This window comes from Nicotiana tabacum, chromosome 3 (assembly GCF_000715075.1).
Source record: "Nicotiana tabacum cultivar K326 chromosome 3, ASM71507v2, whole genome shotgun sequence".
NCBI lineage: Eukaryota > Viridiplantae > Streptophyta > Magnoliopsida > Solanales > Solanaceae > Nicotiana > Nicotiana tabacum.
The window spans coordinates 70246646-70269818 of NC_134082.1; the positions used below are offsets into that span (position 1 = coordinate 70246646).

General features: G+C 42.0%; 1 protein-coding gene across 1 annotated transcript; it reads left to right on the top strand.

Moving 5' to 3' along the window:
* The first annotated feature begins 6714 nt into the window (after positions 1–6714).
* Positions 6715–7503, top strand: LOC107797971 (uncharacterized). Its single transcript, XM_016620896.2, has one exon. It carries the CDS (start codon positions 6715–6717, stop codon positions 7501–7503), a length of 789 nt encoding a protein of 262 aa, XP_016476382.1.
* The last annotated feature ends 15670 nt before the right edge of the window (positions 7504–23173 follow it).

Genomic DNA, 23173 nt, shown 5'->3' on the forward strand with positions numbered 1-23173 from the left:
GGTAATGTTGGTGGTTGGTTGTGAGGGGGCAGATTCTATTGTTGCTGCATCTCCTGAATCAGAGTGGGGTTGAGGTTGGGAGCTAGAGGTTGAAGGATCTGATTGAGCCTTGTCTGGTTGACATAGTAATTCATTGCAAGATGCATTCCATTGAAAACTAGTTGTGCGAGGTACTGAGGGTTTTGGATTACTAAAATAGTCTCCTGGACATTGATCATCATGTTAAAGGAGATGGCATGGTCCATGAGGCCTATCTCCTGCTAAGAAAGAGGTTGATGGTTCTGGGGTGGCAGAGGAGAAATGTAGTAGTAGGGTGGATTGGGCAGTAGGAGTGTGAGGTTGTTCATGGTTGTTTGGTGTTGATAATTGAGTATTTGAATTAGCCTTAATCTCTTTCTGAGAGATAGTAGAATTCGTGGCATGATTGTCACCTTGGTTTATAAGGGATTTTGATGAAGAAGAAGAGTGTAGAGTAGTAGGCATAGGTAGGTGAATACTTATAGAATTTATAGGCATGCAAACCGATTGAGGCGTGGATGGATTAGCAAAATATTTGGGGAATATTTTCAGTGAACTCTGAAGATTTCGATCTGCCATTTGGATGTTGCATGCAGTGGCTGTTGACAAGTGTGAGGTAGTAATTACAGCAGAGGGTGGGATGGAGGCTTCGAGTGCATGCATCTGACTAGGGGCTTGGGTTAGTTTTGATGTGTCTATTGGCGTGTGAGGTTTAGTAGTAGGATTAGTAGAGTTAAAATCATTTAGGCATGGCTCATTAGAGGAAGAAACTGGTAATGATGTAGTTAGACAGGCTGCGACGTGACCATCATCGGGGAAAAGGGGTTCCATGTCAGCCTCCATGCATTGGGCGATCATAGAGTCTGTTCCGCTGGTAGAGGTGGTATTATCAGTGTCTGTGGGCTGGATTTGCAGCTTTGCAAACTGATTAGTGTGTTCCTGGATTTTGAGAGTAGGAGTATTCATGTGGGAGTGTAATCGTTGCTTATTGGGGCCAAGTTTGTCGGAGGAAACTTTATTAACATATTTCAGATTTTGAGTGTTTAAAAACTTACCTGTTTCGGCATCAAAAATTCGAACCTTCATACCTATATCATCAGGAGAGGGGTTTTGTTGTCGAGGTGGAGAGGTCTTCTTTCTGGAGAAGGAGACTGTGTTCCATTCCACTTTGAACTCTTTGGTGGTTGATGGAGGGAGGACTGGTGGTTGTTGTGGAGTATTGGGGCTTGCATATGGACAACTGCCACAATTCTTGCATAGAAAATGCTCCCCTTCGTATTGTATGACTTGACGATGCTTGCCTATATAGATGTGTGATTTAACTGGGGAATCCATTGGGAGTTCGAGGCAGAGTCTAGCATATCTGCCTCTTAAAGTGGCAGAGGTGCATGCATCGATCTTTACTAGCTTCCCTATTTTATTACCAATTTTTTGTAGGATCAGGGCATCATAGAACTCAGTGGGAAGGTTAGGTAATCGAACCCAAACTGCACTGATGTGTGGTCTGGCTTCGGAGGCAACGAAATTTATGGACCATCGTTGTAAAGATAGATAAGAACCTTTGATGAACCAAGGTCCTCCATTGAGGGCCTTGAACAAGTTTTCTTCAATGGCGAATTTAACTATGTAATAGTCTGACCCTAAGTCTATTAAAGAAAAGGATTCTGAAGATTTTCACATATCTTGTAGCTTCCTTTTTAGATAGAGATGTTGGACTCGTCTGCCTAATAGTTTGATGATGAGAGAGTGCCTCCAAGGATAATAGATGCACTGCAAATCCTCCGAGGAGAGGTTTACTTGTAATTCTTCCGACTGATTAGGTTGATCTTGTTCCATGGTGGTAGTAGTATTAGCCATTTCTATTTCTCTTTGACCATTTGGAAGTTGCATCGATATGGGGTGGTCAGGGGAATTTGAGAGGAGAATTGCTTTGAAAGAAGGGATAGAATCATGGGGGTGGCGGGTGAGATAGAGTTTGGATCTTGAGCAGATGGAATAGGATATGAATCTGGTGGTTTTGGAGGAATAGAGGAAGGTGGTAATGATGGAGAAGTAGAGAGCGTTTCTTCCTCCATATCTGATATCCCCTTAGCTACCGTAATTTCTGAACTTCATTACTTCAGTTAGAATGTTGGTGCAGGTCGATAGAATTTCTTTACTCATTAAAAAACTTATTATTAGGATTTGAAACATGCATTAAATCGTGTTAGTCTTGTTAAGTGAGAATTTAACGTGAGAATACATAATAAATAGTCATGATTAAAAGATAAAAATATTTATATTTAAGACACATATCATGCACTTAGTAGTTTGATGCATTCACCCGGAAACAAATAAGTATGTTTGTTCTGAACTTCATACATTAATGTTCTTCACCCCGTTAACTCTAATATAAACTTTATACCTCAAATTTTAAACTAATTAGTGTAGCTATTATTTAAACTGTAGTACGTACGCGTTAGAATTATATGCTTACTCCAGTTGAATTTTCTTTTCAATTGGACGTTTTTTACTTCCAGTTAAATCAATTAATTTGAACTATTTTTTATTTTCAATTTTTTACACGATTTTAGGCTTCCGTTCTTCTATCTCTCTCATTTATAAGGAAATTTCATTCATTATGATATCATCCTGTTTGTACCAACCCAATAAATACACATAACCAAAGACAACTTAATGTAATTTGTGGCCTAAAGCCAATTTAATAAGAGTCATTAAATAGTTAAACTTATTTCACACAAGTCATATCTACTTTTTGTCACGGCCCAAATCAGAGGGCCGCGACAGGTACCCCGTACTTTATTCTACCGAGTACCAACGTAACATATCTTTCTTATCATACCATCATGGGTAAATGGGTTGGAAGGGCCGTCATAATATAACCGGAATAAAACATAAGGGAATACTTGACATAGGAAGACCCAACATGTAATACAAACTTATACATGTGACATACGGTCCTATAAGACCAAAATGAACACTTGTACACTTAACATAGGCCGACAAGGCCATACAATCTTTCATATACATGACATCTGTCTACAAGCCTCTAAGAGTACATACGCATCACAAAGGTCGGGACATGACCCCGCCATACCAATCAATATATGTCCAAATCATACTGACCAAATAGGCAACTCCGCAGCAAGTGGAGTGCACCAACACCTTCCGCTGAGCTGATAGCCTACTAGGAGGGATGTCAACCTATCTATCGGGACCTGCGGGCATGAAACGCAGCGTCCCCAGGCAAAAGGGACGTTAGTACGAATAAAATACTAAGTATGTAAGGCAGGAAAGCATAAACAAGAACAGTAATGTAAAGAGAGACAGTGTAGATACAACATGTAATATCTGAGTGCCTCAGGGGGCTACTGATATGAAATGCATAATACATATATATACATAAATAAACTTGTAAAAACATTCGCCTCTGTGGGCGTCATCATCATCATATCGTACCCGGCCTCAAAGAGGACTCGGTAAAAATATACCCGGCCATCATAAGGCTCGGTAAAATCGTACCCGACCACGTGAAGCTCGGTAAACCCAACTAATCAGTGGTTGCACAATAGGTGTCATACCCGGCCGACTATAGCGCGGCTTGGTAGAATAAAATAGATACTATATATAATGCATGCTAAACTCATGGAATCACGTTCTAAACCTTTCGGAGTGAATTAAGGTCGTTGCACCTTTGATTGACATTATGGACATTCATACCCTCAATATGAACCTCATTAGGATTCAAGGATCATACACACTTGCTTAGAATAAAGAACAACATGGACAACCTTAGTTTCTAGGAGTAGATCCGTTATGAAATAGTGTATCGTTTACGTTCATTTCACTTTTGATCATGCCAAAAGAAAGAAGGAAGTGCCTTAACATACCTTATCACAATCTTTCCAATCACAAAGTTGAACTTGCCTCTTTGCACCTTAATCTAAAACAATGATAATAATACTATTATCAAGTTATGAAAGGTAGAACTATCGCAGAATGGATGACAAGCTTATTTTGTATAAAAACGGGCAGCATCTCCCCTATAATCCTTGCTTCCTCCAAATTCAAGATAACTCCAACAACACAATAATACAACAATAACAACATATATACATTATTTTCCAGCCTTATACTACACCATCAAATACTACAAAACAGCCCAACACACTCCAATCTTTTCATACACAAAACGACCACCGTACTAGTGTCAAACGACCCGAAAATGTTACGACGAACGACCAGCCCACCACCCTACATCTATACGGTGTTTCTCCACACCCTTACTCCTCCAAAACTCCATAAAATAGTAGTAAAACACGCAGCCCAACAACAACACAAAACAGTCCACAAAACAGTCTGCTACAAGTGAATAACTCGAACTCACGGCTTCCTATCACCGTCCCATGAGTTCTTACAAGTATAAAAAGACTCACCATGTATTTACAGCAGAAAAAATGGTTGAAAGAGAGCAGTGAACTTACCTTATTTATTGGATAACTCAGCCCTTATCTTGTTTCTTCAAACTCTAGGTTTTACTCCCAATTAGAACTTGAAAGGGAGAGAAAATCAATTAGGGTTTGTGGGTAATTTTTGGGAGGAAGTTTGCAGGAGTTTAGGTCTGGTTATTTTTGATATATAATGAGGTTTATATTGCAGGAGATAAGCTCTTAAATGGGCTCTTTGGCTGACCCAAAATTTCCTTTTTTTGGGCTCTCATTTAACCAAGTAGGTGACACACCTACTTGTCACCTAGCCGCCTGCGTAGTCTTGCAAAACTGTATATATCTCTCTACTCTGATGTCAAATTGATAAACAGTTTAATGCGTTGGAAAATAGACTCATAGAGCTTCAATTTGATGGATGGAACACCCCATAACTCTAAGTATATTGGGAGAAAATCGCAGTTACATTTGACCTAAGTTTCAATACATTTATGAATGTAACTTGTGATAACCTTTTTTAACTTTTGTTCTACAACTCGCTTGACTTCAAATCAAAACACACGTCATACGACTAAAATAACTCATAACATGATCTCCTTAAAAGTACATGTTACAACATTCCCAACTTGTCGACTTTCGACGAAACTTATTTTCTTCAATTCATTTAACTTCTAAGCCTTCAAACCCTCTTGGTACTTGGTATTCATGATATTAAATATTTGTAACCTCCATTGTAACATGATTAACTTATTTTATGTACTTTCAAATTTGATCTTATTTTTGAGCTTACATCAATAGACTTACTAATACTCTCATGCACGAAAACATGGAGTGTAACACTTTTATTTAAAATTATTCTTCTAACTTTTGGAAATACAACCGTTATTAATATTTTTTAAATCAGCCTAAAAACTCTGTACAAGTGACCTCGTATTCGGCCCATTTAATAGATCTTTGTTGAGATGTTATTGATATTTGGAGTATATTTTATTAACTTTAATTTATTTTTTTAAATTTTTTTCTACTATGTCAACATTATAGAAATTGTAGACATTATTTTATGAGCAATATATTCTATATCGGCCAGTTACATAATTGTTTATACTTTATATCGATATATGCCTAGGGAAAAAGGTTTAAATTTAGACAGGAGAAAATCTGTACGTAATTTTACTATAATAATACAACTCTTCTAATGTTTGAATTTTTTTATTGCAAAAACAAATATCTTGATTCTATATATGATCTCAAAGGACTCGTTCTCTAATTTATGGAATAAATCAAGTGCGTCAATGAAAAATAATTGATTCAGAAACATTGAGTTAAAATTGAAAAGTGAACTCACTATAAAAAGGGAAAATATGTAGAGGTAAGTGGAAAAATAAAACCAAAAAGGTAACAAAATGCACTAATTATTGTATATAATTTATTATATAACAATACTTCGTAAATTTTGTTGTCTCTAGAAATAATGACACTATATAGTCACTCTAAAAATAATAGCCGAAATATATATATATTGTATGATATGTATAAATTTTATTATTTTTTTGATTATCGAATGTAAATAATTTTTGACGCGGATTAAAAGTGATAATAACCCGGCTTTATTGGCCTTAACCTATGGTCGGCCCGTATATGACACATGTCATATTCTTACACTAAATCACACCTAATTTATACCTATTTGACATTAGTTGTTGTTCAACCATGATAAATTAATATATTTGATGTAAATATGGTGTGCGCGCGGATAAATTTTTACTATATTACCTCTCCCAAAAGTTCTCCTTTACCCGTTCCACAATTCCACCCCCGCCCACGTCGCTTCTAAAACTTCCCCGACCAATTCCAAAGTAAGTATCACTTTTTTTCCTTTTCCTTTTCTCTTTGCTTCACAAGTAGTTATCACTTAAAAGCCTGTTATATTTTCTATTATATTATCTTCATGTCCAAGCCTCCATTAATTAGCCTCCTCCCCACGATTTCTCTCATTATTCATCATCTTTTTTCTTCCCTTTCCGTCCTTTTTTCCTTCAATTTTTTTTGCTTCAATACTACTCCTCTCTTACTATTTAACGTCCTCCTCTTAATATTCTACCTTCCAACCATTTTGTCTTGAAATTTTAGTACTATTGTCAGTTGGGGTTTTTATTTGTTAGGTTTGGAATTTCAAAAAAAATTGTCAGTGCAGTCTTTATGACAGTGTCCTGTTGAATTTATTTTGTTAACTTAATTGCATTCAATTACAATGGCAATTGAGCTGTGTTCATCTGATGAATCATCTAGTTTGGGCATAATAAGTCCAGCTCGGATCTCCTTCGATATTTCACAGACAGATTATGTTCCTGTTGAGCAACACATTCGATCAACTTCATCTTCCTCTAGTATTGATTTTGATTTTTGCGTTTTTCGCGAAAGCTTTGATCTTGATACTTCGTCAGCTGATGAGCTTTTCTTTGATGGAAAGATTTTACCCATTGAAATCAAGAGAAGAATTTCCTCTGCCCCATTCAAAAAAATAGAGCAACGTCCAATGCCACCACCTCCTACTCTGTCTCCATGCAAGAATAATAGTAACACTAACACTAGCAATATTCTTGATAATGGCAAAATCAGCTCGAATTCGAAGAATGAAGATAAAGCAGGGTTTCTTGAATCAATAGATGAAAAGCAGAGTTCAAAATCATTTTGGAGATTCAAGAGAAGTAGTAGTTTAAATTGTGGAAATGGTTATGCAAGAACTTTATGTCCATTGCCACTTTTATCAAGAAGCAATTCAACTGGTTCAACTCCAAGTGTGAAGCGTAATTCGTCATCGTCAAAGGATAATTTAAGTCACAAGCAGCATTCTCAGAGACACTTTCCAAAATCAGTGTCATCTAATAATGGTCATAATTGTCAAAAGCCTCCATTGAAGAAACTTTCATACAACAATAATGGAGTTAAATTCAGTCCAGTACTAAATGTCCCTTCAGCAAGTTTGTTTGGTTTAAGTTCATTCTTTTCAAGTGGCAAGGAAAAGAACAAGAAGAAGTGATTAATTAATGGACATGATTGCTTTATTAGTTTCCAAAATAAGAAAGGTTTGATCAAGTTTGTTTTTGTTACCTTTTTTCCTTAGATTTAACATGATTGAGAATTGAGAAGAAAAAAGTGTGGAGAGAAAGGATAAGTACTGGGGCCAAAAGTATGGAACATAATTCATTCCATGCCACATGCTTTTTTTTCTTCTTTTTCTTTGGGAGTTGTGGGTGACAAGAAACAGGTAATATTTGCTATCAAAGGGCCTGTCCCATTATATGCTTTAATTTGTTTTAGTGCTTTTGGTTGCCTACACATGCATCTAACTCTCTGTGATTCGAATTTGGTTCCTTACTTTTCGTTTACTGATTCTATCAGAGATAAGACTAAGACAAAAAGTGTAGGAGTAGTTGGGACTTATAAGGAGTGCTCTGAAATATATTTTTATTTTTTCCTGCTCAGGATATATTGAATAACCTTAGTTTACATTTTAGTCGTTGTTGCTTCGAATTGCAGGATTACATTTTTGAACTAAGATTCCCATTATTTGGAAATACTGGTTTAATCATCAGTATTTGCAAATACTTATCTTCAGTGAAATATAAAATAGTACTCTCTTCGGTTCACAATAACTGATCATTTTACTTTTTTATTTTGGTCCAAAATAAGTGTCAATTTACATAATCAAGAACGGATTAATTTAATTTTTTTTAAATTTCTCTTTATTTACATATTTCAATGTGTCAAGATAACAATTAATTAAGGTTAATTTAGTGAATACATCTTTTTTCTCTAGAATTTCATATTTTTTTAATGAATGTACCAAAGGTAAAATGATCACTTATTGTGGACCGGAGGGAGTAACTTGTTTGAGGAGTATTTCAAGTGAAATAATAGGTTTCATTCACTAATTTTTAATATTTTCCAAGTGAAATTCACGTTCACAAACAACTGAAATTCAAATAGTACTGGCTTAATTTTTTTTTCAAAATATTTGTGTTTAATATTAATTTTTTTAAAGCTTTATCTGTTAATATTATTTATTTAAAAGTGTCAATCTGATGTGATAGTGTGCTAAATATGGATATTTCGTTTATTGGATTAACAAATATGGCTTCGCAGATAAATATGTGAGTTTTGATTTTATAATTTTCATTAAAAACCTTTGATTAGGCATGGTTAAGCACGTTAATTTGAGATTTGTTCACGATAATATTACTAACAAATTTAATAATGATACCCATATATCTTGAAATTAACGTTAAGGAAAGATTTAATGTACAAATATATTATAAAAAAATATTAAGTTATTTTATTTATAATTAAAAAATTTTTTATAACAAATTTGAATAAAAATATTAAGTTATATATTTAACATCCTTTCAAGTCTCATTCGACCTGTACCCTATAAATATACCCCAGTGGCAATCATCCTCTCTAGAACCTTGGGTTTTTGCTGTGCGTTGTTTGGGCATCCAAATCTTCAGCGCATGAACAATGATAGCCAACTCTAAGTCATGGGCAGAGTAATTCTTCTCGTGAACCTTCAGCTGTCGTGACGCATATGCAATCACCTTGCCGTCCTGCATCAATACCATACCAAGTTCAATACGAGATGTATCACAATATACCGTGTAAGATCCTGGACCTGTGGCAACATCAACAATGGCGTCATCATCAAAGCAGTCTTGAGCTTCTGAAAGCTCGCCTCACACTCGTCTCTGACCATCTGAACGGCACCCTTCTTGGTCAACCTGGTCAACGGGGCTTCTATAGATGAAAACCCCTCCACAAACCGACGGTAATATCCCGCCAGACCCAAGAAACTCCGGATCTCTGATCACGCCCAACTATGCCTTATAAAAAGGATAAAGCGGTCACTGCAAATATATTCCGGTTAACAAGTCTGGAGTTGAATCCCACAGGGAATTAACCTATCAATCCTAGTTATTGGACTCACAAAAATTCACGTATTCAATTTTCAGAGATATTTGAGTAACAAATTGAGTGTTTCTTAACTAAATATTATGTAATAAAATTGCAGCAATTAAGAACTAGCTATAAATGGTTTGTAAGCAAGAATGAGAATGGTCTAAGGTTCTGATTTTCCCTCTTGTCAGAATGAGATGACCCAAAAGGTAATCACTTGTGTTGCAATGAAATTCTACGTTCTGAGGCCTTAAAAACCTCCCTTAGCACCACCTCGATTTGCGTGCGCAGTCCGGACACGTAGCCGGAAAGCTTAAATGTGAAAATCTGTGAAAAATGATAAGTTTTGACTATAAAATGAATAAATTTGACTTCTGTCAATGTTTTGGGTAAACGGATCCGGACCCGTAATTTGACGGTCCCGGAGGGTCCGTAGGAAAATATGGGACTTGGGCGTATGTGCGAAATCGAATACCGAGGTCCCAATCCCGAGAAATAAATTTTTAAAAGAAATTGTTTTCTGAAATTATATAGGGAAAATTGAATTGAAATTTTGCTTAGAACATGATGGTATCGGGCCCGTATTTTGGTTCCGACATCCAGTACAGGTCTTATATATGATTTAAGACGTTTCTGTGGAATTTGGTGGAAAACGGATGTCATATGACGTGATTCGGACTTAAATCGCAAAGTTGATGTTTAAAGAAGTTTTGAGAAATTTTTATTGATCTCGAGATTTAATTTGATGTTTATGATGTTATTTTGACGATTTGATTGCACGAATAAGTCCATAGGATGTTCTTGAAGTTTTGTGTGCACTTGGTTTGGAGTTCCGAGAGCTCGGGTGAGTTTCGGGATGTTTTAGACTTAAAACGAGAAGTTGTAGGTCTCTGAACCTGCCAGTGCGATGCGCACAAAAACGTGTGCGACCGCGGAAAGGGGCCAGTGCGGTCCGCGGACGGTTTTGTGCGGTGCGCGGTGGGGGCCTGTGCGACCGTAGTCCATTTCGTGCTGTCCGCACAGGGCACTGGACCGCAGTACCCTCAGGAAGGCCTGTGCGGACGCAGTCCATTTTGTGCGTTCCGCACAGGGGGTCTAAGAGGGGTATAAATAGACGAGATTTTCAGTTATTTTGCATTTTTCAAAACCCCAAAAATATAAGAGGCGATTTTTTCAAATAACCTTTCTTCTCCAAATCAATTGTAAGTAGTTTTTAACTAGTTTTCTTCAATCATTAACATCTTTTAACATGATTTCAACTTCAAATCAATGATTTTCATGGAGGATATTGGGTGTTTTGGGTAGAACCTAGGTTTTTCAAAAATTGGGGATTTGGACCTCAATTTGAGGTCCGATTTCAAAATAAATTACATATTTGAGCTCGTGGGGGAATGGGTAATCGGGTTTTGATTCGAACCTCGGGTTTTGACAACGTGGGCCCGGGGCGATTTTGACTTTTTGGGTAAAACTTTGGAAAATTTATTTTCATGCATTCAAATTGATTCATTTAGCATTTATTGATGTAATTAAGTAATTTGTGGCTAAATACGAGAGAATTGGAGGAGGAATCAAGGGGTAAAGCTATAATTGAAACTTGAGTTGTGTTCGAGGCATCGAGGTAAGTGTTTGGTCTAACCTTAGCTTTAGGGATTAGGAGTTGTGTCTTATTTGCTACATGTTATTTGTGGAGTACAACGTATAGGCATGGTGACGAGTATCTATACGTTGGTGTCAAGCATGCCCGTGAGTCTTGTATTATAATTATTAAGACTCTGTTGTGGTTTATTGCGCTTCATATGTTATTATCACCATTGTTCCCTTGTCGGGATGTTTGTTTGATATTAATGATCCCTTGCCGGGATGTTTGTTTTGATAGTATTGTTCCCTTGTCGGGATGTTTGTTTGATATTATTGTTCCCTTGTCGGGATGTTGTTGAAATACCATTGTCCCCTTGCCAGGAAGTTGTTATATTGCTCTTGTACCCTTGTCGGGATTCCTTGTGATTATTGTTAGCTTGTAAATAGGAGCGGGTGGTACGCCTACCACAAGATATAATGAAATGGGAGCGGGTGGTACGTCTACCACAAGGTATAATGAAATGGGAGCGGGTGGTATGCCTACCACAAGGTATAATGAAATGGGAGCGGGTGGTACGCCTACCACAAGATATAATGAAATGGGAGCCGGGTGGTATGCCTACCACAAGATATAATGAAATGGGAGCGGGTGGTACGCCTACCACAAGATATAATAAAATGGGAGCTGGTGGTACGCCTACCACGAGATAAATGAAATGGGAGCGGGTGACACGTCTTCCACGAGATACAAGAAATGAGATCGGGTTGAACGCCTGCAACAAGATGTGAAAAGAAAGTGACATCTGCCTTTGTTTCCTTACTCTTGTTAGTGGTTTATTTTGATTCCTTTATAATTCTCTTGATATTCTTTTTACCTGTTATTCTCCGAAGCATGTTTCCCCCTCCTATCTTTATTTGTTTATTTTTGTATTTTCTTTTCTGTTGTATATCATATAACTGCACAGGTTTATCTGGAGTCTGGTCCTAGCCTCGTCACTACCTCGCTGGGGTTAGGCCAGGCACTTACCAGCACATGGGGTCGGTTGTGCTGATGCTACACTCTGCACTTATGTGCATATACCGGAGCAGCATTGTGTTAGCAGTAGTAGCTTGGGAGCCAGCCTTCAGTCCACTGAGATTCCGAGGTAGTCCTGCAGGCGTTCGCAGGCCCGACGTCTCTTCTATCAGTTATTTTGTTATGTTATCATTTTATCCGAGACAGACAATGTTCCTTCTTTTAAATGTTTGTATGTAGTAAACATAGATAGTTCGTGAATGTTGTGACACCAGTTTCTGGGTAGAGGCATATATTGATTTCCGTATTATTTTGGTTTATTTCGTTTAAATCTTCCGCTTAATCTCATATTCCGCTATTATTTAAATTTTTATCACTTGTTAAAGTAAGTTGTAAAAAGGATTAAAACAAACAAGTAAAGAATTTTCTAAATTTCATGGCTTGCCTATCTTCTACGAGTAAGCGCCATCACGACTCCCGAGGGTGGGAAATTCGGGTCGTGATAAGTTGGTATCAGAGCTCTAGGTTACATAGGTCTCACAATTCACAGACAAGCTCAGTAGAGTCTGAGGGATCGGTATGGAGACGTCTGTATTTATCCCCCAGAGGCTTCAGGGTTAGGAAAAACTTCACATTCGTTCTTTCTTGTCGTGTGGTTTGTTTCTCAATGCTAATTGAATTTCTACTCTGTTCTTTCGCAGATGGCGAGAACACGCGCTTCCTCATCCATCGCTCAGCAGCCTGAGCCCCCAGCAGCAGCTTCCTCGAGGGGCAGAGGGCGATGCCGAGGTAGGGGCAGAGCTCAGCCCCGAGCAGCAGCACTACTAACGGAGCCTCAGGCTGAGTTTGATGAGGAGGTTCCAGCCCCAACAGTTCCGGTGGGCCCAGCTTAGGTCCCAGAGGGGTTTATTGCTATCCTAGTTCTTCAGGATGCTCTGGTCCAATTAGTGGGCCTCATGGAGAGTGTCACCCGAGTAGGCTTGCTTCCTGTAGCACCATCCGTCTCTCAGGCTAGAGGAGGGTCCTAGACTCCTGCTACTCACACTCCGGAGCAGGTAGCTCCCCAGATTCAGACTCCAGCGGTTCAGCCAGTTGGAGCAGTGCAGCCGGGTGTGGTAGCTCAGACCGACGATGGAGCGGTTATGTCTGCCGATGCTTTGTGGAGGATGGATAGGTTCACCAAGCTCTTTACTTTTACTTTCAGTGGTGCATCTACTGAGGATCCCCAAGATTACCTAGACAGTTGCCACGAGGTTCTTAGGAACATGGGTATCGTTGAGACCAATGGAGTCAATTTTGCTACGTTTCGCTTGTTTGGATCCGCCAAGACTTGGTGGAGGGATTATTGCTCAGCTAGACCAGCCGAATCGCCAGCCTTGACTTGGGAGCAGTTCACACAGCTAATTCTAGAGAAGTTTCTCCCCATTACTCAGGGAGAGGCCTATCGGAGGCAGTTTGAGTATCTCCAGCAGGGTTCCATGACGGTTACCCAGTATGAGACCAGATTCATCGACTTGGCTCGCCATGCTCTTGTCATACTTCCTACCGAGAGAGAGAGAGAGAGAGAGAGGGTGAGGAGGTTTATTGATGGTCTTATTCAACCGATTCATCTTCAGATGGCTAGGGAGGCTGGGAGTGAGATTACTTTTCAGGAGGCGGCCAATGTGGCAAGGAGAGTGGAGATGGTTCTGTCATAGGGAGGTGGTCATGGGTCGGATAAGAGGCCCCGTCATTCAGGCAGATTCAATGGTACCTCGTCTGGAGGTAAAGATTCATATGGTAGAGGCCATCCCCCTAGGCCTTTCCAGTCAGCACTTCAGGTTTCTCATGGTATTTCAGGTAGCCGTGGTCCCCAGATGTATTATTCTGATCAGCAGTCCTACAATGCACCACCAACACCTATCAGTGCACCACTACTTCAGAGTTTCTAGGGTCGTCAGCCCTAGCAGCCAAGGGCTTGTTTTACTTGTGGCGACACGAGACACATTGCTAGGTATTGCCCTCAAACTTTGAGCAGTTCTCCGTATTAGGGTTCCTGTGCTATGGTTCAGGCACCAGTTGTCCCACAGGCCGCCCATCCAGCTAGAGGTGGGGGTAGAAGTGCTAGAGGTGGAGGTAGAGGTGCTAGAGGTGGAGCTCAGGCCGCTAGAGGTGGAGGCCAACTAGTTGCAGGCCATCCCAGAGATGTAGTTCAGGATGGTGGGGCCCACCCCTTATGTTATGCTCTCCCAGTCAGGCCTGAGGCTTCAGATGTGGTTATTACAGGTACGGTTCTGGTTTGTGATAGAGATGCTTTAGTGTTGTTTGATCTAGGGTCTACATACTCGTATGTGTCATCTTATTTTGCACCGTATCTGATCATGCCTAGTGATTCATTGAGTGTTCTTGTTTATGTGTCTACACCGGTGGGTGATTCTATTGTAGTTGATCGAGTCCATCATTCTTGTATTGTGGTGATTGGGGGTCTTGAGGCTCGTGTATATTTGTTGCTTTTAGACATGGTCGATTTCGATGTTATATTGGGGATGAACTGGTTATCACCTTACCATGCTATCTTGGACTGTCATGCCAAGATTGTGACCTTAGCCTTACCGAGTTTGCCTCGTTTAGAGTGGAGAGGGGCTCCTGGTCATTCTACCCGTAGTGTTATCTCTTATATGAAGGTGGGGTATTTGGCCTATTTAGCATATGTTCGTGATTCTAGTGCTGAGGTTCCCTCTACTAATTCTGTGCCCATTGTTCGTGAGTTTCTGGAGGTATTCCCTTCAGACTTGCCGGGTATGCCACCCGATAGGGATATTGATTTTTTCATTGATTTGGCTCCGAGAACTCAACCCATTTCTATCCCTCCGTATCGTATGGCCCTGCCTGAGTTGAAAGAGTTGAAGGAATGGTTGCAAGGCTTACTTGAGAAGGGTTTCATTAGACCTAGTGTTTTGCCTTGGGGTGCGCCGGTGTTGTTTGTTAAGAAGAAGGATGGGTTGATGAGAATGTGTATTGATTACCGGCAGTTGAACAAGGTTACAATCAAGAATAAGTATCCATTGTCGAGGATTGATGATCTGTTTGATCAGCTTCAAGGTGTCAAGGTATTTTCAAAGATTGACTTGAGATCTGGCTATCGTCAATTGAGGATTAGGGCATCCGATGTCCCTAAGACAGCTTTCTGCACTCGGTACGGGCATTATGAGTTCTTGGTGATGTTATTCGGGTTGACAAATTCCCCAGCAGCTTTTATGGATTTGATGAACCGAGTGTTCAGGCCTTACTTGGATTCGTTCGTGATAGTCTTCATTAATGATATTTTAATATATTCCCGTAGCCGGGAGGAGCACGAGAAACATCTTAGAGTGGTTCTTCAAACCTTGAGGGATAGTCAGTTATATGCTAAGTTCTCGAAGTGTGAGTTCTGGTTGAGTTCAATTGTATTCCTGTCATGTTCTATTAGCAGAGGGTATTCAGGTTGATCCGAAGAAGATTGAGGCAGTCAAGAACTGGCCTAGACCAGCATCAGCTACAAAGATTCGGAGTTTCTTGGGATTGGCAGGCTACTATCGTCAGTTCGTGGAGCTGTTCTCATCTATTGCATGACCAGGTTGACCCAGAAGGGTTCCCAGTTCAGATGGTCGGACGAGTGTGAGGCGAGCTTTCATAAGCTCAAGACAGCTATAACTACGACACCGGTGTTGGTTTTGCCCACAGGTTCAGGTCCTTATACAATTTATTGTGATTCATCTCGTATTGGACTCGGTGCAGTGTTGATGCAGGATGGCAAGGTCATTGCCTATGCTTTGCGGCAGTTAAAGATTAATGAGAAAAACTATCCGGTTCATGATTTGGAGTTGGCAGCCATTGTTCCGCGTTGAAGATTTGGAGGCATTATCTATATGGCGTGGCATGTGAGGTGTTCACAGATCACAAGAGTCTTCAGTATTTGTTCAAGCAAAAGGAGTTGAATTTGAGGCAGAGGAGGTGGTTGGAGTTGTTGAAAGTTTATGACATCACTATCCTATATCACCTGGGAAAGGCCGACGTGGTGCCCGATGCTTTGAGTAGAAAGTCAGCCAGTATGGGCAATCTTGCTTATATTCCAATCGGTGAGAGGCCGCTTGCTTTGGATGTTCAGGATTTGGCCAATCAATTTGTGAGGTTGGGTTGCTTTCTAGACACGCCCCATGACCCCTTGGCCGCGCCCCATGGAGGCCTAGAAAGCCTCACAATGCCTAGCACCATGGTCAGCCTCGTGGTCTTGGCTGTGCCAAGTGACAAGCGTGCATGCGCCTCTGTCGCCCCACCGATGCCTCTCGCCAGCGCCCAAGGGCTGGCCAATGACTACAGCGCCGGGCGCCCTGACAATGCCGCGCGCGCAGATCCTCATGCCTCGCCAGCGCCCAGCTACAAGCCCATTCTAGCAGCGCCTCGCACACAAACCCTGATGCCAAGCAGCAGCGCCCAGTCTCAGGCCAACACGACAAGTGTCGCACGCGCCCACAGCAACGCGCGCGCAGACCCTGACCCACAAGACAAAGTTGCTGCCATCGGACTTAGTTCTACCTTGTAATAAACTAAGTCCTTTTCATTGTAATTATAGGCTAGTTTACATCATTTTCATTAAGTGTGCTTCTACAGCTTTATTAGGACTAGTCATGTAATATTGGTTTATTTTTTTTAAGCATTATTAAAGGGGACCAAACAATCAAACATTTTCAAGCAAGCAATTTTCTGTACTGGTGTCTCTCCCCCTCGACACCGTATCTTTTGTAATCAGCATTTCAGTCATCAATAAAATCATCATCATCATTCAAAACCCAATTCTCTCTTAGCTTCCGCAATTTCTCGTGACATTGGTTTTCCCGCACGACACTGACAATCTAGTCGAGCGTGCGGAGGGGACCTCATTGGCGGACAGTAACCGCACTGACATCGGTTTCTTAGCCTTACGTTGCCCTTTCAAAGAACATCAGGAAGGCGTTGCGTAACAGTTGGTATCAGAGCCTAGGCTCGACATCGGATGAGGGAACACATTTGACATCATCACCATTTCTGACCATGGTGAATCATGGGGAGCGTCTAGCATCCATAGAAGAGACGGTTTACCGATTACGACCCATCGTGGATACGGTGCCTGATCAAAACAGCAACCTAGTGCAAAGGTTGGATGACCTGGACCGCCGAATGCGGCAGGCAAAAAATGACATTGCAAACATCAATCATGACTCTGACGATGACCGACAAATGACAGCCATCAAAACTGCCAATATTCATGGAAAATTTGAGGACCTCCAACAGGAGCATGTCGACGATTTATCCCATCGGCAACAAGAGGCAGACAGACTAACTACCATGCAGCAAACCATAGACGACTTGACATGCAAGCTCAATGTTGTCAATGCTGCCCTACAGAGCCTACTTCGAGGAGGCGACAACCACATCAGGGGTGCAACAAACCTCACCCCCATTCCACAAAAGCTTAAGATACCGAAGCCAAAGCCATATGACGGATCCCAGGATGCTAAAGAAGTGGAAAACTTCATCTTCGACATCGAACAATACTTCGATGCCGTGGGCCATTTGGAAGAATCCAAAAAGGTAGCAACAGCTGCCATGTATCTTCAGGGCAATGCCAAACTTTGGTGGCGGGTCAAATACGAAGCCATCAAGGCCGGTGAAGATACTCTCTAGACATGGGATGAATTGAAGGTAGCCATACGCCTGCTGTTCTTCCCCGAAAATGTGGAATACAATGCAAGGAGAAATCTACGGGAACTACGCCACACCAAATCAGTGCGGGAGTACGTGCGCGAATTCTCCGCACTCATGCTAAACATATGCGACATGGGGGACAAAGACAAACTCTTCGCATTCATAGAAGGTTTGAAACCTCATGCTCGTATGGAACTACAGAGACAACGGGTAGACACCCTGCCCAAGGCCATTCAAGCTGCAGAATGCCTTGGCGATTATTATTTGGGAACTCAGAACGACAGGCCCCAGCCGTCTGTCCGAGGGGGATTCAACGGGAACCATCCCAGCAATGGTGGCCCAAGAAAAAGTGGGGGAGATCGGAATGCATCCAAAACTAAGACTCCTCCCTCCAGCAGCAACAGTTCTATATCCATCAACAACAATCAGGGGAGAAAGCCTCCCTCAGAATGCCGTCATTGTGGCGGGGCACATTGGAACAATGAATGCCCAAACATAAAGGTCAATGCTCATCAGACTGTCAAGAATGAGTCAGACACATCAGACACATCAGAAGAAGACCAAGTAAGCGCCTTCAATGCAATTGTTGGCTCTATCCCGCATGCCTTAGCGGGGACCAGTGCATGTCCTCCTAAGAAAATCTCAGTCCCAATCACCAAGAAAGGGAAGGAAAAGATGGACGAGAGACCTCCTAAACAAGCGAGGACCCTAATGTTCGTCGAATTGAAAGTGAACGGCAAGCCCTTTCACGCATTGATAGACACGGGTGCAACCTACAACTACTTGTCGTCAACTCAAGTAGAGCGCCTAGGTCTTGTTGTGTAAAAGAGAAAAGGCCGCGTCAAGGCTATCAACTTACCACCTCAGACATTGGGTGGAACAGCTACAAATGTCCCAGTGAAACTTGGCCCATATAAAGGAAGCATCGACATGTGCATCGCAATCATAGATGACTTCGACATCATAGTGGGTTTGGAGTTCATGAGGCAAACCAACACCATACCGGTACCATATGCCAACATGCTCCTGATGATGGGAGAAAACGGGGCCAAGCCCTGCACCATACCATGTTTTCCCATAAAGATGGCCGCTGAAAACATCTCGGCCATGCAGTTGGAGAAGGTAGTCAACAGACATGAACCCCTGGTTTCGGCTACCCTTCGCGGCAACAATCATCCATCATGTCATCGACCTCAAAAGACTGGTGACGCTCCTCAACGTGTGAAGACTTGTCAGCCATGCCACAAGGACAAGCCGGATCACTCATCACAGATGAAACCCTTGCAGCCATTACATGTCCCACAAAGACCATGGGAAAGTGTTTCCCTCAGATTCATCACGGGATTGCCCCAAGTCGGTAATCTTACATCCATCATGTTTGTCATAGATCAATTTTCAAATTATGCAACCTTCATAGCAGCCCCGCAAAATGCATCAACAGAAGATACAACTCGACTTTTCTTCTCGCACATTGTCAAACATTGGGGCCTGCCCAAAGACATTGTTAGTAGGCGCGAGTCATGCTTCACTAGCAACTTTTGGACCCATCTCTTCAGGTGGTTTGGGTCAAAATTGAGTCACAACTCAGACATCCATCCACCATCGAATGGCCAGACAGACCAGTTCGATGACATGCTGGAGGAATATCTCCGCAACTTTGCAACCGGATCACAGAAGCATTGGGTGAATCTCTTGGATGCTGCTCAACTGTGTTTCAATTATCAAAAGAGCCATCATACAAACAAAAGCCCTTTTGAAATTGTTACCGGACAACAACCGCTTCTCCCGCAAATGGTGAATGCATCAACCATGCCGAAATCTACTCGAGCTGCCAACTCCTCGAATGAATGGGAGCGCAACATGGGGTTAGTGCGGAGCTATCTCGTCAAAGCCCAAGAGCGAGCAAAAAGATTCACCGAACAAAATTTTTGCTTTGCCCAACATCAAACAGGGGACAAAGTAATGTTATGCATCCCAAAGCGGTACTAATTTGCAGAGAGAACCCATGACCCTCGTATGTAACAAAAATACATCGGGCCCCTGCCCATTGAAAAACGCATTGGGAAGTCCACATACAAGGTGAAAACTCCATCATGGTGGAAGATCCATCTAGTCTTCCATGTCAGCCGCATGAAATCATTGCGTCGCTACAACAGCAAGCTCACAGAACAGAGGGGCGCAGACCTCCCATCCAACAACCACCAGAAGCATCATCATCATCATAAGGCTCCGAGGACGGTGCCAACTCAGGTGGGGGAGAATGTCATGGGATGCTTTCCAGACACGCCCCATGACCCCTTGGTTGCGCCCCATGGTGGCCTAGCAAGCCTCACAATGCCTAACGCCATGGTCGGCCCCGTGGTCTTGGCTGCGCCAAGTGACAAGCGCGCTTGCGCCTCTATCGCCCCACCGATGCCTCTCACCAACGCCCAAGGGCTGGCCAATGACAACAGCGTCGCGCGCCCTGACAATGCCGCGCGCGCAGATCCTGATGCCTCGCCAGCGCCCAGCTACAGGCCCATTCCAGCAGCGTCTCGTGCATAGACCTTGATGCCAAGCACCAGCTCCCAGTCTCATGCCAACACAGCAAGTGTCGTGCGCACCCACAGCAACGCGTGCGTAGACCCTGATCCGCAAGACAAAGTTGCTGCCATCAGACTTATTTCTACCTTGTAATAAACTAAGTCCTTTTCATTGTAATTATAGGCTAGTTTACATCACTTTCATTCAGTGTGCTTCTACAACTTTATTAGGACTAGTCATGTAATGTTGGTTTATTTTTTTAAGCATTATTAAGGGGGACCAATCATTCAAACATTTTCAAGCAAGCAATTTTCTGTACTGGTGTCTCTCCCCCTCGACACCGCATCTTTTGTAATCATCATTTCAGTCATCAATAAAATCATCATCATCATTCAAAATCAAATTCTCTCTTAGCTTCCGTAATTGCTCATGACATTGGTTTTCCCGCACGACACTGACAATCTAGTCTAGCGTGCGGATGGGATCTCATTGGCGAACAACAACTGTACTGACATCGGTTGCTTAGCCTTACGTTGCCCTTCCAAAAAACATCAGGAAGGCGTTGCGTAATAGGTTGGATGTTTCTGAGTCCAGTCGGGTATTAACTTGCACGGTCGCTCGTTCTTCTTTATTGGAGTGTATCCGTGATCGGCAGTATGATGATCCCCATTTGTGTGCCCTTAGAGACATGGTGCAGCGCGGAGGTGCCAAGTAGGTTACCTTAGATGATGATGGAGTTTTGAGATTGTAGGGTCGAGTGTGTGTGCCAAATGTGGATGGGCTTCGGAAGTTGATTTTAGAGGAGGCACATAGCTCCCGGTACTCTATTCATCCGGGCGTCGTGAAGATGTATTAGAATTTGCGGCAGCATTATTGGTGGTGTAGAATGAAAAAGGATATTGTTGCATATGTGGCTCGATGTTTGAATTGTCAGCAAGTTAAGTACGAGCATCAGAGGCCTGGTGGTATATTTCAGAGGATTGAGCTTCTCGAGTGGAAGTAGGAGCGGATCACTATGGATTTCGTTGTTGGACTCTCATAGACTCGGAGGAAGTTCGATGCAGTATGGGTCATTGTTAATAGGTTGACCAAGTCAGCGCATTTCATTCCTGTGGCAGTCTCCTATTCATCCGAGAAGTTAGCTGAGATCTATATCCGAGAGATTGTTCGTCTTCATGGTGTGCTTGTGTCTATCATTTCAGACCGAGGTATACAGTTTACCTCACATTTTTGGATAGCAGTTCATCGAGAGTTGGGCACTCAGGTTGAGTTGAGTACAACATTTCATCCTCAGACAGACGGGCAGTCCGAGCGGATTATTCAGATTTTGAAGGATATGCTCCGAGCTTGTGTCATTGACTTTGAGGGTTCGCGGGATCAGTTCTTGCCTTTAGCAGTGTTTACCTACAATAACAGCTAACAATCGAGTATCCAGATGGCTCCTTATGAGGTTTTATATGGTAGGCGATGTCGATCTCCGGTTGGATGGTTTGAGCCAGGAGAGGCTCGGTTGTTGGGTATGAATCTAGTTCAGGAGGCCTTTGAGATGTGGCTTTTATGGTCGGTGAGCAGATATTGCTCCTAGTGTCACCTATGAAGGGCGTGATAAGATTTGGAAAGAATGGCAAGCTTAGTCCTAGGTTCATTGGCCCGTTTGAGATTCTTGATCGAGTGGGAGAGGTAGCTTATAGACTTGCTTTGTTGCCGAGCTTATCAGCTGTGCATCTAGTGTTTCATGTGTCCATGGTTTGGAAGTATCACGGCGACCCATCCCATGTGTTAGATTTCAGCACTGTCCATTTGGACAAGGATTTATCTTATGAGGAGGAGCCGGTGACTATTTTAGACCGGCAGGTTTGTCAGTTGTGGTCGAAGAGTTTTCCTTCTATTCGTGTTCAGTGGAGAGGTCATCCTCCTGAGGCATCGACCTGGGAGTCTGAGTCCGACATGCGGAGCCGTTATCCCCATCTTTTCCCCGACTCAGGTATTTCCTTCTTTTGTCCGTTCGAGGACGAACGGTTGTCTTAGAGGTGGAGAATGTAATGACCTAAAAGGTCATCACTTGTGTTGCAATGAAATTCTACATTCCAAGGCTTTAAAAACCTCCCATAGCACCACCTCGATTTGCATGCACAGTCCCGGCGCGTAGCCAGAAAGCTTAAATGTGAAAATCTGTGAAAAATGATAAGTTTTGACTATAAAATGAATAAATTTGACTTCGGTCAACGTTTTGGGTAAATGGACCCGAACCCTTGATTTGACGGTCCCGGAGGGTCCGTAGGAAAATATGGGACTTGGGCGTATGCCCAGAATCGAATTCCGAGGTCCCAAGCCCGAGAAATGAATTTTTAAAGGAAATTGTTTTATGAAATTGTTTAAGGAAAATTGAAATGAAATTTTGCTTAGAACATGATGGTATCGGTCCAGTATTTTGGTTCCGGCACCTGGTATAGGTCTTATATATGATTTAAGACGTTTCTATAAAATTTGGTGAAACACGGATGTCATATGACGTGATTCGGACTTAAATGCAAAGTTGATGTTTAAAGAAGTTTTGAGAAAATTTCATTGATCTCGAGATTTAATTTGATGTTCATGATGTTATTTTGACGATTTGATTGCACAAATAAGTCTGTAGGATGTTCTTGAGGTTTTGTGTGCACTTGGTTTGCAGTTCCGAAGGCTCGGGTGAGTTTCGGGTAGGTTCGGAATGTTTTAGACTTAAAACCAAAAGTTGCAGGTCTCTGAACCCGCCAGTGCGGTCCACACAAAAATGTGTGCGATCCGAAAGGGGGCCAGTGCGGTCCGTGGTTGGTGTGGGGGCCAGTGCAGCCGCGGTCCATTTCGTGCGGTCCGCACAGGGTACTAGACCGCAGTACCCTCAGGAAGGCCTGTGCGGCCACAATCCATTTTGTGCGGTCTGTACAGGGGGTCTGAG